At 39.2% G+C, this 14,855-nt stretch overlaps 1 protein-coding gene across 1 annotated transcript; it reads left to right on the top strand.

Annotated features, from left to right (window-relative positions):
- Positions 1 to 7,149: 7,149 nt before the first annotated feature.
- On the top strand, positions 7,150 to 9,615 carry LOC144448022 (uncharacterized). The gene is made up of 2 exons (XM_078138174.1): positions 7,150 to 8,235; positions 8,720 to 9,615. The coding sequence occupies exons 1-2, from the start codon at positions 7,218 to 7,220 to the stop codon at positions 8,752 to 8,754; spliced, it is 1,053 nt and encodes a 350-aa protein (XP_077994300.1). The 5' UTR covers positions 7,150 to 7,217; the 3' UTR covers positions 8,755 to 9,615.
- Positions 9,616 to 14,855: the final 5,240 nt, after the last annotated feature.

Here is a 14,855-nt window from a genome sequence, read left to right as displayed (position 1 = left end):
CCATCGTTTTCTTTCAAGAGCTCTAACAATGTACAAATAAAAATCGATGATGCTTGGGAGGAAGTGAGCGATCATCGGCAGGAATGTGCCCGTTTTAGTGGGCGTTTTAGCTATTAAGGCTGTCTCGGAAATCTTTCTCCTGACGTCATATGGCCGAAATCGAATACTGTGACATTTTTCTTGGAGACACATTTGTCTCGTTTCTCGTATGGGCACCTGTTCATATCTTGTTCTATTTCCTTTTGAGTGACCCGTCCTATAGTCGAAGGTGTGAAACCGTGTTACTTTCGATTCTCCTCTCCCCATTGTATTTGAATGAAGCCTACCCCTGGAGACTAATAGCTACTATTAGCACACAATAACAAGTGTTTATCCTAAATCTCCTCTTCATGTCGTATTATTGCAATCTACACTCGCGGCTACGTCGTTTTAATTCTTGGACTCCCAACACGAAAAAATAACATGAATTTTACTTCTTTGGACATTGCGAATAACGTTACACAAATTACGACCTGGAGAAGAAATTTTTCTAAGCACGCGCGTGGAGAACGCCGGTTGCTAAGGATGACTCGAACCCATCGGCCGATTACCTTTACAAAAGCTGCTTAGGGGCGGTTTCTTTATGGGGCTTAAATGTGGTTGGTCTCAACATAATTGCTATTACGATGTATTTTTGCAAGCAATTCAAAGGCAAATTTGGTGCAAATACAGTTACAAAGGCATTTAGTAGTGCGAACAGTCGTTGCATGTAAACTTGGAAGTTTGTCGATCCTCTCCACACAAAGCTGTCCGAAGTGGCTCACTATACCACCCGAAGTGATTAGTCATATATGTTGAGCATGTTAAAAGCCCATTTCTTTTAGGAAATATCCTCCGGCCGGTACCTCCCCGCCTCGGAAATTTTTTCCGACTCAGAGCATAGATACGCCACAAAAGGAGATGGTTTCATTGTCTGGCATTGGGACTGGAGTACATCGGTACGGGCGACTGCGTCTGAAAGTGTCCCTTCTGGCGAAAGCTAATGACGAGGAATCTAAAACCGACATTGCTGACTCAAGCCACAGGAACCTATGACTTTTCCGCGGTGTATAAATAATCGTAACGTTGTAACGTTGTAACATTGTAACGTTGTTACATTCAATTGTAAAAATATCAATTTCAACAAAAATACGTCATGAAAATTCAAGATTTTGAATATTCTCCTTCTGAGGAGTATTGTCTTGTTTCTACTTTTTTTTTTTTTTTTTAAAGAAGGCTGTATTCTTCAGTCCTTTAGTAATTATATTTTGTGAAAATAATGCAAGTTGCGTGGTATGGAATGTCCCCCTAACTCCGGTAAAATAACAAAGAAAATATTCCGACAAATAAAAATGACAAAAATATCTTTTGGCTGAGTACATATCTAGAGGCCGCGGACATTACCTGGCTGTATGTAATGGCTATCTGCATCCCATCACCACGTGACAGATATCATGCATACCCTAAACATAACACCACCAGTAGGCCACCTTTCCCAAAATTAGGTGACCTTGATTTATGAGTAAAAACAATCTTACTGATTAGATTACAAATGTGGACAGGATTGTTTAGTTTCTATGGTTACACGTTAAAAGTCGATACGTCCATGCTCAGAATTCCCGAGATAGTTGCAGCAAGTTCGTTGGTTGCTAGGAATTTGACTTTACTCGTCAACTATTAGTAAATTCATACAGGGTTACCAAGACATAAATTTGGGTTTTAATCCCCGAGCTCTTCGTTTCGTTATAAAAATATTACATGCATTCAGTGTATAGACACAAAGAAAGCTCGAGTTTGATGATAAAATCTTAGAGTCACATTCTTTGACCGTTTTCATGAAAACGTGGTATCCCTTTTCATCAAAGGAGACTTGATTTAACGTTTGGTGATGACTCGCTACGTTAAAAGTTCGAATTCCATGGTTTGTAGGGAGTTATATGCGTTGTTCGCCTGTGTAAATAAGAACTGATTCCAGCTGTCGATTTTGTAATTTTATCGCGTGCGCTTTGAGTTTCATTTTCAAGTATTTTTATAGAAATAAAACGGTGAACTGAAAGAAGTGATCGTTTTATTGGAGAAATATGTTTCTGAGCAAACAAGGAATTTCTTGCAACTTGATACGGAAGATCAAATTTAGTCAATTGTTGAAGTTTTAAAAGGGAAAGTTGATCTTACACAATTTTGTGCTCTGCCCAAAATGTTCCAATTAATATTGGTGATATAACGATTATGTACGTTTTGGACTGCCGAGCCAGATGAAAAGCAGACAGCACCGTAACGGGTCTTCATTTTCTCGAATGTTTCTCACGAAAACTACAAAAATGCCGAAATTATTAAATTTTGATGTAATCAACTGAATGAAACTGGATAGAACAACAGAGGCGTGTGTATGCATCGAAAGCGCAAGAACACTGATGAAATGGAATCATTTCCTATTTGCTGATTCGGGAAACAAAAGAGACATAAAGATATTAGTCTCTGTGTCATATTCACCGCATTGAAGTCGAACAATGAAAAACAGTGCCTACAAATTTACCGCTTGGTGAAACAAAAATGCAACCACAAGGAATGAATTACTCATCATTGGTTTCATCAATTTGCCGCATCGGGACACAAAATGAAAAGTGATATCAACATTTGCTAAGGGATGAAGGGAGAGCAAAAACAGGAAAATATAATGTTAATTTCACTGAAATTGACATGGTGTGTCAGATGGTGGGGACCTGAAATGAACATGATGGAAATTAATATTAGACACTTTATTTTACTGACATCACACGAATTATTTGAAACGATGAATACATGGATAGCGACGCTGTAGCGAAGACTGTGGCAGGTTGCTGGCCCAAAACTATTTGTTGTCCCGGCAACGAGTGCATCCATGCAGACGCTATGAAGAGGACGCGCGCATCACATCATTACGCCGTTTGGACAGTCTAATTGGTGACAGACTGAACAGACCCTCTAAACGAGTTAAGGACATTTAATTGTTTCGGTTATCAGGGGAATTGTTGCATTTCATGGCTTATTTCAAATATAACATGTAGTTTGCTGGTTTGTGACACGTTAAGGACAAACCAATCTTTCATCTTTCGGTCATGGATGCATATCCACAAAAATATTGAACATGTTATGATATTACCTTGGTATACATACTCACCTATCTTGACCTAATTTTGGTCTCAATTTGTTAAATGGTTTTAAAAATAGCCCAAGTCAACGCGTGTCTTATTTTGCTATACCATTTATTCATCTACGACTGTTGCATACTCCGGCTAAATGTAAATGCATTCACAGAAGTTTTTTTTTTCAGGGGAAAGCTTTTTTTTGTTATCGTGAAATTCGATACTGAGACTGAAAACAAAAGCGTTGAACACACATGACTCGTCAAAAGGGTACATTACGAGACATTTATACAAAATGGTATTAGAGGAACAAGTAGATACCCAAATTGAAAACCTATGCCACTAGGTTGTAAGTTTTCCTACTATGAAGGGGATATGTTTCAATGTTTGCCCAGGTGTTGGGGGAATCCTTCTGAGAGTGTTCATTTCACACAATACATATCTTACGTCAGGCACAACTGTAAAAAGGGAGACAAGACAAAGACTCCAACGAAAAGAAAGTGAAAATAGCAAGCGCACTTGGAAACGCAGGTTGTTTTTCTGAGTTTGGGTTTATAACTGTCCGACGGTGTAAGTCTCCTGAAAGCCCCGTTGGCACAGACTCAAAGCCCGGCGATCATCCCGGCTTATACGCTTGCACGCTCGCTTCGATACGCAAATTTCTCCTCTTATTTTCTCAACATATGGACAACTATTAGATCCAGACAGAGATTTGGTAAAATGCTTGGGGACAGTTTTAATAGCTTGACATCTGAATGCCTTTATATCCGTGTTAGAAAAACTTCAGCGAGAAAAGGCAATTATTTACCTCGTCGGAATAATTTATGTACCTTTTACACAGGGGACTTTTTCCCCCACTGGTATACTTATACAGTTGGAGAATATCTCAATTCGCCCAACAACTCTACGAAAAGGCACGAGTCGTGAATAACACTGTGTAGGACATACAACTTTTTTTTGTAATATAGGGATGGAGAGCAAAACCATTCCTCGGTTGAAATCTATTTAAAAACAAACAAACAAAAAATTGTGTTTGTCCAGAATTAATACTACTTGACTCTAACACATAGACATACATACATTATACATACATACATATATACATACACACACACACACACACACACACACACACACACATACATACATACACACATACACACACATACATACATACATACATACATACATACATACATACATACATACATACATACACATACATACATACATACATACATACATACATACATACACACACACATACATACATACATACATACATACATACATACACACACATACATACATACATACATACACACGCACATACACATCATCATCATTATCATGAACAACTTGTCTCTGCATATTTTTGAGACAGCGAGACTCAATCCGTGTAGGTTCACACAGTCCAAAGTACAAACTAGACGTTGAGATAAGACTAGGCAATCTAAAACCGTGAAGGAACCAATAGGATGTTGCACGTGGAACGACAACCCGACATATCTGACGAAGTGTTGGAAAAAAAGAAAGAATTACATGTATGAAAAGTTGTGAAATGGTAACTTCCTAAAACAGGAATAAAAGGAAATGGACCAAAAACTGGCCAGATGAGTTTTTTGAGATTGCCGGCGGATGTTATAAGTCTGTGATCAATGGTTCAGTATGTGGATTAGCCCGTCTCTGTCCCTTAGGCTAGGTAGACTTTTGTGTTTTTGTCAGTCCAAAGCCATCTGACTGCCTTCTTTGAAATAGGACAAGACAACTGTACAGAACTTTTAGTTCCGGTTGAAGTGACTGGCGCGCTTGTAATTACAAATCATTTGAAATAACTAAGTTTAAAAACGATGCCGACCGAGACAATTATGTCTGCTTATTTCATAGGGTTCAATACTGTCGCCACAACTTCATCACCAAGTTCTTTTCACGACCAGGTTTTGTTCGGTGTGTAGGTTGTCTGAAAACAAATATGGTTGCCGTCATTTAGCTCCCTTGCTCTTGTCTGTTCAGCTAGTAGAAATGATGCAGTGCACTGACGTTGCAGTGCTATATGCAATGATATGTCTGGGTACATTGGGAGGCAGGAGTATAAACAACAAGTATTTGGTCAAGGCTCGTAACGATACCTCGGGTACACAGAGTTCAATTGTAGTCTATTTGACCAACGTTTAGTGGGGCATACACGCAAACATTGCACATTGTATAACCATCACTGTGACGTCATTTTTAGTGTACGCCATACTCGGGAAATCCGACCCACCGCATGGCATGTACACTTCTGAGCATATTCACAAACATAAAAAAAAACATATAAAAATCTTTCTTCTTTTTTCTTACAGTAATATACTTTCTAAGGAAATTCGAGTTATGACATGTTAAACATGTAGAGGCTAAAAATAGTTTGAATATTTTATTAAGAAGAAACGTTTGTCAGTTATATATACGTAGAACAGGTGAGAACATTCGCACTGGTGTGATTTCTATAGTCTTTTTTTTCTCCTTCTAATGTGTATGTGTCATTGTAACAAACAGCCATTAAAACAGACAGGACAGTATCGATTTAAAAAGCGATGAAAAGCAGCTCGTGTTCTTTTCAATTCATCGACAAATTTCATTGTTTGGAGGAGGGCGCACTTTACAGGCCTTTCAATCTGCTCAAAATCGCTTTACCATAAGCGACAAAAAGAGGCGTGGTCACGCGGTAGTGAGTCAGACACTCCGCTAGTGGCGACACCTGTACGACAGTCTAATGATATGAGTGACAGGACACAACTTCATTAATTAATGTGGGTTAAAAAAATCCGGAAATATGAAGTTAAAAGCGCGCAGTCGAAAGAGTCACCAGTGTTGTCAAAACATATATTTAAACAAACGGCGCCAAATACTGAAATAAAAACAACGTAACTTAAATCGTTACGATATGTTTTACAGTGTAGAAGTTGACACCTTGCTCTGCCCAAGTATCACTGTCTCTCTTTAGGACCGCTGCAATTATTAATTGTTTACCACACCTTTAATGGCATTTATTTCAAACGTAAGCACTACACACTACTCTCCTTTCATGGCTGTAAACGAACAAATAAACCAATCGAAGATGTAACATACACGATCAACATATGGCAATATATAAGTTGGCAAGTAGTTATTTTGTTAATACCTATGGCAACAAAAAGGCGGAGACAGGTTGCAACCACAATGACTTTTTAGGCATGGAATAGTCAGCGAACTCATTTTAAGCTCTACTCGTGCGGGAGTGAATAAAGTGGAGCGGAAAAGAACGACAGTCAGACGCACGTAAAAGAAAAAAGTTGCCTTTCGTAAAGAGAAGCAAGGTTCCACCGTCACAAAAAGACGCGACACGATTCTATTATTTCATTTGTGAATACAATGTTGGTCGGTTTTCGTAGACCGAGAAACATTCGTTTAGGACAAGAATTTTCCAACTTGTAATACGTGCTCAGGCATAATGTAGTGGAAACAATAGATTTATTTGACGTCATTATTCTAATGAGCTATTTATAGAGAAGTGTCTTTAGACTTTATCATCCTTTCTGATGACCGTTTCATATCTCATCATAGCTGTCTGCAAATGTTAACTACCCTTTTCAAAAAGTAGTCGTAAAGGTGCAGGTTGGAATTTGACATATGTGATGGTAGCAATTCAGTAAAATATGGTTGTATATAGCAAAAATGGTTGGAGTCCCATGACTGGCTATCGAAATAATCAGGCTTGCCTTTTCTGTGTATTCCAATGTTTGTTTGCTCTTTTCGAGTGATAGGCAGCGCGTAATGGACAAGGTGCCCACATTTTAATAAAAAGTCGTTTTAAATGTGGGTGGAGCCTAATTTCGATGTGTCAATGGCGCGGCGTATCGAAGCGTCTGATTTGCATCCGTACAATAGAGTGGGCGGGGCACACCAATTTACCGACATTCACTCTGTTTGCCTAGGTCAAAGCTGTACTGGGTCTTATTTAGCTTGCATATAATCGGCACTACTTGGAGTATCGTGACAGTTTTATCACTGTCGAGTACTGTGAGGAAGTAAGAGAGCGGGTAATCAGTTATCAGTATGATGCTTTCACCGAAACCCACTTATCCCACCGCTACAGCAACCACCATGAGTTCTATGGGCAACATGGGAGGAATGAATCCTCAGGTCCAGTACAGTTCGACGATGCCGGGCAGTATGAGTTCCATAAATTCGTATTCCGTGCCTACGATGAACCACAACATGGGGAGTATGAACACGATGTCGTCGATGAACACTATGAACATGAACACTATGGGCTCCATGAACGCTATGGCAGGTTCACCTGCAATGAACATGGAGTTAGCTAGAGCAAATTCACTGGCGAATCAAATGAGTGCCGTGAATCGTGCGAGAACGGACAACAAGACATATCGGAGGTCGTACACGCACGCCAAACCACCGTATTCGTATATATCTCTCATCACCATGGCCATACAAAGCTCACCGAACAAGATGGTCACTCTAAGTGACATCTATCAATTTATTATGGATCTTTTCCCGTTCTACAGGCAGAATCAACAACGCTGGCAGAACTCAATACGTCACAGTTTGTCTTTTAACGATTGCTTCTTGAAAGTACCGCGCACACCCGATCGTCCAGGTAAGGGCAGCTTCTGGACGCTTCACCCTGACTCCGGTAACATGTTCGAGAACGGATGCTACCTCCGACGCCAGAAACGATTCAAGTGTCCCAAGAAAGAAGCTGCGAGAGTTGACCAGAAAAATATAATAGATGACGACGAACAACCGCCGGTGTCCAATGCACAGAGTACTTCTAGCACAACAGCCAACAGCACTGAAACGACGGTAACACCTTCATCCCCGAACAGTATGTCACGTACGGCGGTTTCACAAGCACATCAACAACAACAACAGCAGCAACAACAACAAGTGCAACTTCTACAACCAAAGGTAGAGCCAAACACCATGTCACCTACACCTCCCACCAATATGACCACGAGTATGGCGAACAGCATGTCGGCGACAATGTCAATGCAAAGACCAATACCACAACAAGCGTACGTCCAAGGAGTCGGAGCACCCATGCTTGGGCCAGGTCAGCACCCTTCATTTAACCATCCTTTCTCCATTAACAACCTTATGTCGGCGGCTGAACACAGCAAAGTTTACGAGGCTATGGGTTATACTGGGTACAACTCCATGAGTCCTATGTCAAGCATGCCAAAGAGTTCCATGGAACAAACCGGTTATACCAACCTCACATCGAGCGAACCGTCGTACAGTCAACTTACAGCACCGACACATTCGTCCCCTAACAGTATAGCACATTGAACATTGTGAAGTTTGCATGCCTACCCTTCAAGCTTCGTTCCGTGACCCACACAACCTAGCCATACTCCTCCTTCATACAAAAAATATTCGGAAAAGCAGGGCCAGCTCGTTAAAATATAGAGACTATCCTACTACTACTTCTACTACTACTACTACATACCTTAGACTTATGCCTCTTCAGGGACACAATTGGGACTGGGTGAGAGAAATTGAACTGATCTATTTATTTTATGACTTTTACCTTTCAGAGAATTACTATGATCCACCACTGATCAGATGGTAGGTGCAAGATTCCAAGAGAGAATGTATCTCATTACAGACTGTGTGTAAGAGAGAGAGAGCGAATTGACATTGATCGATATACGTAATGTTTATTTCTGAAAACGAATTACAGAAGTATCAAGAAGCCAAAATTTTTACTTTAGGAATTATTTGTTATATTCTTTTTCTCACGGTGAAGTTGTCTTCAACATTGCTTCTTTGCTGATATTTATTTAATATTGTTATATTTTGTTAGACTTTTAGAGTTTTTGTCTATATATTTTAGATAGGTATAGAGTATATACCCTGTGAGAATGGTCGTTGGCTGTCGAGTATATACTACTACGTTCGTGTGTACTCAAAACTGTTGTCTCTACACAACCCCACATTCACGTGGTTATCGGATCTGTCTCCAAGTGCAAATGTTTAAAAATGTCCTTAGATGAAATTTAGACATTTTTTTTCAGTCACCTTTGATGAAGAGTGACGAAATCAATCAACTCAGTGTATTTTTTTGAGTGAATTTTTTGACTGATTTTTTTATTCAGTCAGATTCGGGGCAATCAATTTTCTGTTGTTGTTTTATTTTCCGTTTCTCGTTCGTTTGTTTATTTTCAACTCTTAGCGAATCTCTTTAGAGTTTTAAAAAAAGTATTCCTTTTACCAAAACGTGAGTAGGGTTAATATATTTTTCTGTCAATTTTGAGACTTCGCGAAAGAGACTTCTGTGAACTGTATATGTGCCAAACGTTCTGTTACTGAGAACTTTCTATTGTACTAGGAGCGGCAGACAATTTTTGAACGTTTCAACATCACCTCCATGTTGTTATTTTATTTCTATTTGATAAATTAAAGTTTCACAGAGCTAAGTTTTATTGTTAAACACAGAAATTACTACCATGTCTTTGTTATTTTGTTATGGCGTGAAAACGGGTTCGTTGACTGAAAATGGCGAGAATGTTGAGGTGGATGTGAAACCGTATAGAAATATTTTATCAAATGTATATTTCGACCACACTTGTGTAACGGTAATGACGGATATAAATAGGAAACAGACTCGAAGAAAACCTTGTTGAAACTCACGCGTTTTGCAACAGATTGAAAAATGCGCGGGAACGGCTAGATGAGGTGTGCAAAGTTGACTTGTTTTTAAGGTCCGTCCTCCATGTTTGCTTTAGCTGCCATTATGCTGACAGGATTGAAAACACGGAATCGACAATCTGTCTCAATCGAGCGTTGCTAGGCTGGGTGGAGGTTACAGCGTATTTTTATGATATCACACCCGATAACACCGTTAATGATTAACCCTCTCCAATAATGTCATATCATATTTGGACACCTTTGTGATCGTTCAAATCGAAGGACTAGCCAGTAACCTTCTAACCAGATGACGTAGGTGATATAAAAACGTGTACGTCAATCGTACTTATCAGATGTGAAATTCTCAAAATTGGTCCTTATTTTAGTCATAGTAAATCCGATTCACACTAAAGGGTACTCGTGGTCAAAGAGAGAGATTTTCTTTCGCTCTGGTTATAAGTAGTTCTTGGTTCTGCGTATAACGACACGAGTTTTTCATTCAGCCTGTACTCTCGCGTCTAAAATGCAAACAAATTCTATCCGCGAGTGTCAATATATTCGAATGTTAGACATATACAGTCGTGAGAGTGTTAAAATAGTGTAAAGTACGGTCATATGACAACACGACCAATAGTGGCGGTGTACTGTTTCCCAACCATCGATTTTGGCACGCTATTTCCATGATTGCAATTCCCCTCTTTAAAACACTCTAGAATGGGTTTCATCGAGGTACTCTACTTGAAAAAACATTGTTTTAAATCTGCATATGATTTCAGTCAGTATATTTCTCCGTTAATACATACGGTTTCTTGATTTCGCATGTGCATGTGGATTTTTTTTGCTTCTTTATTTTGGCCATTGGTGTATCCCTCCAGCGCTTGCATCTCACCCCACCGGCATGTACGTGCAATGGACAAAAAAAAACCATGATAGACATGGATTTCATCGTGAGACAGATAGTATTTGATTTACAGACAAGCTGGACTAATAGGGAAGTTATTAGAATGAAATAGGGTTTTGGTGACAGACTCAGCAGTTGATTTTGCTGTGACACAGGAAGAAGCTCTTTCTCGCGTCTAAATTAGAATCTGGTGTGAAACGGTGTGGACGGGAAATACAACAAATTGTTGTGTTTTGAGAAGACATATTTAGACCAGCTAGTTATTTTGTAAGTCTGTGACTGTGACAACCACTTATCTACTTGACGGAAACACTCACAGTTCGGTACCTGTGATCAACAGGTCGGTTTTTAAAAACAAGATACTGACAAATCGCCTTTTCCTGCCCTTCGAGTGTAAAATTACCTGACCGCCCTTAAATGGATATTATAGGGACATTTACACCGCAAAGGAAATACCCGACATTTAATTTAACGCCTTGTCTATGCTGGGTGCTATTCAACATTTCCGCATATAATTTTACAGTAGCGTTCTGTGTTCACTTCGAAATGATCTTTTAAAAAGGGTGGGAAGACAACGACGATTTAGCGGTTTTCTGCGATATATGCCAACGACCCAGGGGACGCCATTTTAATTTTTCATAAAGGATATAGATTCTTAGATTAGAAGGTTGAACAGATAATCATTATTGGTTTTAGAGAAACCAGGAGAAAGTGATGAAACGCGGTTGGAAATTAAAAACACATTATGCCGTTTCGTGCATGTAATTTTCAATTTTTCGAATACTAAAATGGTGACCCACTCGCTCTTGAAGTGTGTCTAATTACTTCGGATGTCGGCAAAAGCAAAGAGAGAAAATATCAAAGAGATTCACCTCCGGGTTAAATATCTAATATGTACCTGTAGATATTGTGTTTTTGTCTCATTTCACATAATATCAAATGCTGAAAGAGTCAATGGGAAAATTTAATTGTTGTCGTTTTCAAAATTAGATGCTATTTCTTTGGCTCATGACAAAACAAGCGAAGCTAAATCGACAACGTCGAAGGGGGGGGGGGCATGAATAGCAAATGTTTTGGGGAATATTAGCCCCATTCTTGCGTTGCAGTATGGCGTGTATGTATAGCCATATATCATAGGATACTAGTGTATCACATCTGTGCCACATCCGTAGTGTAGCCTGTCGCTCAATGTGTTAGACTATGACAAGTGTATTCGTGTACGAACAAATAATACCAGTATGTTATATCCATTCCATGTCTGTTTAAGTTTTGAACGGATAAGAGAAACCCCACGTATTCAAATTTCCACTTCCAGGTTGTGTAAAGTACTACTATATGAGTAACTATAGGTTTGGACAATGCGATGGTCTAAATTTCTTTGTAAACAGATTGGGTTTACCCTCACCAAAACAGAACCGTCAGATGAGATAGTTTTCACAACAGGTTTACAAACAGATTGTACTATTTGTCTTTGATATACCTTGTTACTGCATGTAGGGTATGGCTGAGATTTACTGGACCGATACAAAGTCAATATATGCACCCGAAACAAACACTATATCTTGCCCGTATTTTACCCTTCATTTTCAAGTGGATATACATGAATCCTCTCGTTGAAAGCGGACTACACTGCCGGTAACACCTGATTTGAAGTCTGCTATCCGGGTGCTGTGAAACTGTATCTGTCAGTGGGCTAAGTAGTATACAAAATATCATAGGAGACTCTTGGAGTGAGATCGTGTAATTGCTACAGTGCTTACTTTGGGGGGATATATATCTTTTAAAATAACGTCGGCTATGATTTGTCCATTCTCCAGTAATACGTTCAATATAGAAACACGTACCTGGCTGATTATGACAATTATGTGATGTTACTAATTATAGAAAAAATACAATCAAACAAACTGCGATATAACGGTTCTATAGAGCAGGGAAAAGAAAATACACATAATATTATAAAAACACTGTTTAAAAAGCTTTCCAATCAGATGTTAAACTCTCGTTGATGTGCGTTTTTTTGTAAAAGATGCAAGTTTAAGATTATCATAAACTGAGAATCGAATATGCAATTCCCAATTTCCCACCAAATTTTCGATATTAAACGATCGCATTTCACAAGCCGTCACTCAGCTGAATATCACGCTTCATCGATGAAATTACCATTACCCTCGTGAAGATCGGATGGCTAAATTATAGATTTTTGTCACGTGAACAGCGCTGGTGTCAATTTCGTGTAAACCTGACGTAGTCGAAATGTACACACTGACTTCTAGCAGTATACAGATTGCAGTTGAATATAGAGCATTTCTTTTTCTTTTTTCTTTTCCCCCCCCCCACCCCCCAAAAAAATATAATTGTAAATATTTCATACATAAATATAATTCTTCGTTTTACATATCTGAAACAAAAAAAGACGTTCAAATGAATGGAATAGCTGATTGACACGTGACCATCTTTAAAGTCTCGGTTTACACCAAAGAGTGTGTGTTGAGTTGAAATTTCCTCCAGTCGGGGTTTCCTTCCCTGTTGCGTTGTCTGAGACCGTTTATTCCAATATTCTTAATTTTAACAAGGGTAAGTGTCACTTTTGGCGCGAACAAAAAGCCGTTTACAGGTGACCAGAATTGAATAGGAGTTCCCAAATAGGTAGTAAACAAAAAAAATGAAAAAAGACGTTGCTCATTGGTTGATCGACAATTCTCAGTTTTTGAACAGGCGCAAAGAGTTAAAGGTTGGGTAAACTTACAAATTGGACGACAAATAGCGTACAATTCACAGACAATTAGACGATTTACACCTTTTTCTATGTGTCCATTGAGGAATGCAGGCCACCGGCGTTGTCATGACTGGGCAAAAACAATAACATCGCATTAATGGATTGCAAAAGTGTTAAGACCTGTTCTCACTTTAACTCGTGAGACAATGAGCTAATAATGTGGTCACTTTTGCCTTGTTCTTCCCCTGCCGCCCTATTCTCTTCCCTTCCATATATATAAACCCAAAGTAAAACATACATTTTATCGTTGAAATGAAACTAATGCCAATCAGTAATTACTAAACAAACTGATCGAAACTCTCGAGTTTTGTATTGAAAAGTGTTTCATTGGTGTGTAGTGTGATGAGGGCCATCGAGATACTAGCACTTGGTGGCACACAACAACATATCGTATACAATCCAACAGGTGGTTCACAAGCAATTGATGACCACAGCCCCTCTATCACACTGTGTGATGATACGTTCGTACTTCATAACAGTGCTAAGTCAAGTTTATGTGTAGGGGACACTAATGCAGTTCACATCCGTTATGAAAATCTGTTTTAATTGTGGAGCTGCATCAGCTGACATTTAGTATTTGCCGTCTACAGTAAGTAGCCAAACTCGGACTTTGACCACATTTCACTCAGGTATATTGAATTTTACTATGATACAAATGATAAACTATACACACTAGTCTCAGTTCCCAACGCGTGAGTGTTGGTGCACCTCATTCCGACGGCGCAAGACTTTATTTATTTTCATCAATTCAACATGAGCGATAAGCAGTCGTGTTAATTGTTAGTTTATCGACTTGCCTGACCCCTTCCACTAATTTTATTTGTTCTGGCTTTATGACGACCCAACATTGCATGGTTTCAACCAAAGCCTTTGTCATTCCGTTTATTGTTGTCGCACCAAAAATACGGATACTCGTTTTCCAGTGACCCGAAGTAGTCCGTTAGGGTTAAAAATTTCCTTTACACTCTGGCATCGATAGTGTTCCTTCCCTCAAGGCAAAGCAAGGGAACACAAGGGCGGGTCGTGGCTTAGCTTGTCAGGTTGAAATTGTTCAAGTCCCTTCACACCTCATTACTAAAGCGGATTTTCATTTTTAAATTCCAAGTCGCCTAGTAGGAAATACTTAAAAACACAACTGGATCACATATTTATTAGTCAAGAGTCACCCAAGTTCATTGCCCCCGTCACCCCACCAAAGCCCCTCTTCAGCCAGAAGGAAATGACAAAACCGACATATCATATCACTATAGCTTTCATTGCAAACGCCACAGTTCCGCCTTCCGTTGCAACCTAGTAAGTTATACCCCATACACATGTTTATGATACATAGACCTGTAGTAAAACCAAGAAATCGTCTGTGACCAGG

Source organism: Glandiceps talaboti, chromosome 2 (assembly GCF_964340395.1).
Source record: "Glandiceps talaboti chromosome 2, keGlaTala1.1, whole genome shotgun sequence".
Lineage (NCBI taxonomy): Eukaryota > Metazoa > Hemichordata > Enteropneusta > Spengelidae > Glandiceps > Glandiceps talaboti.
Note: the sequence above shows the minus strand (reverse complement) of the source record. Positions and strands in the feature narration are given on the sequence as shown.

Coding starts and splice junctions, on each gene's coding strand:
- LOC144448022 (XM_078138174.1), top strand. CDS start 7,218: ATGATGCTTTCACCGAAACCCACTTATCCCACCGCTACAGCAACCACC. Junction 8,236..8,719: donor AGCACCCATGCTTGGGCCAG/GTCAGCACCCTT, acceptor TTTACCTTTCAG/AGAATTACTATGATCCACCA.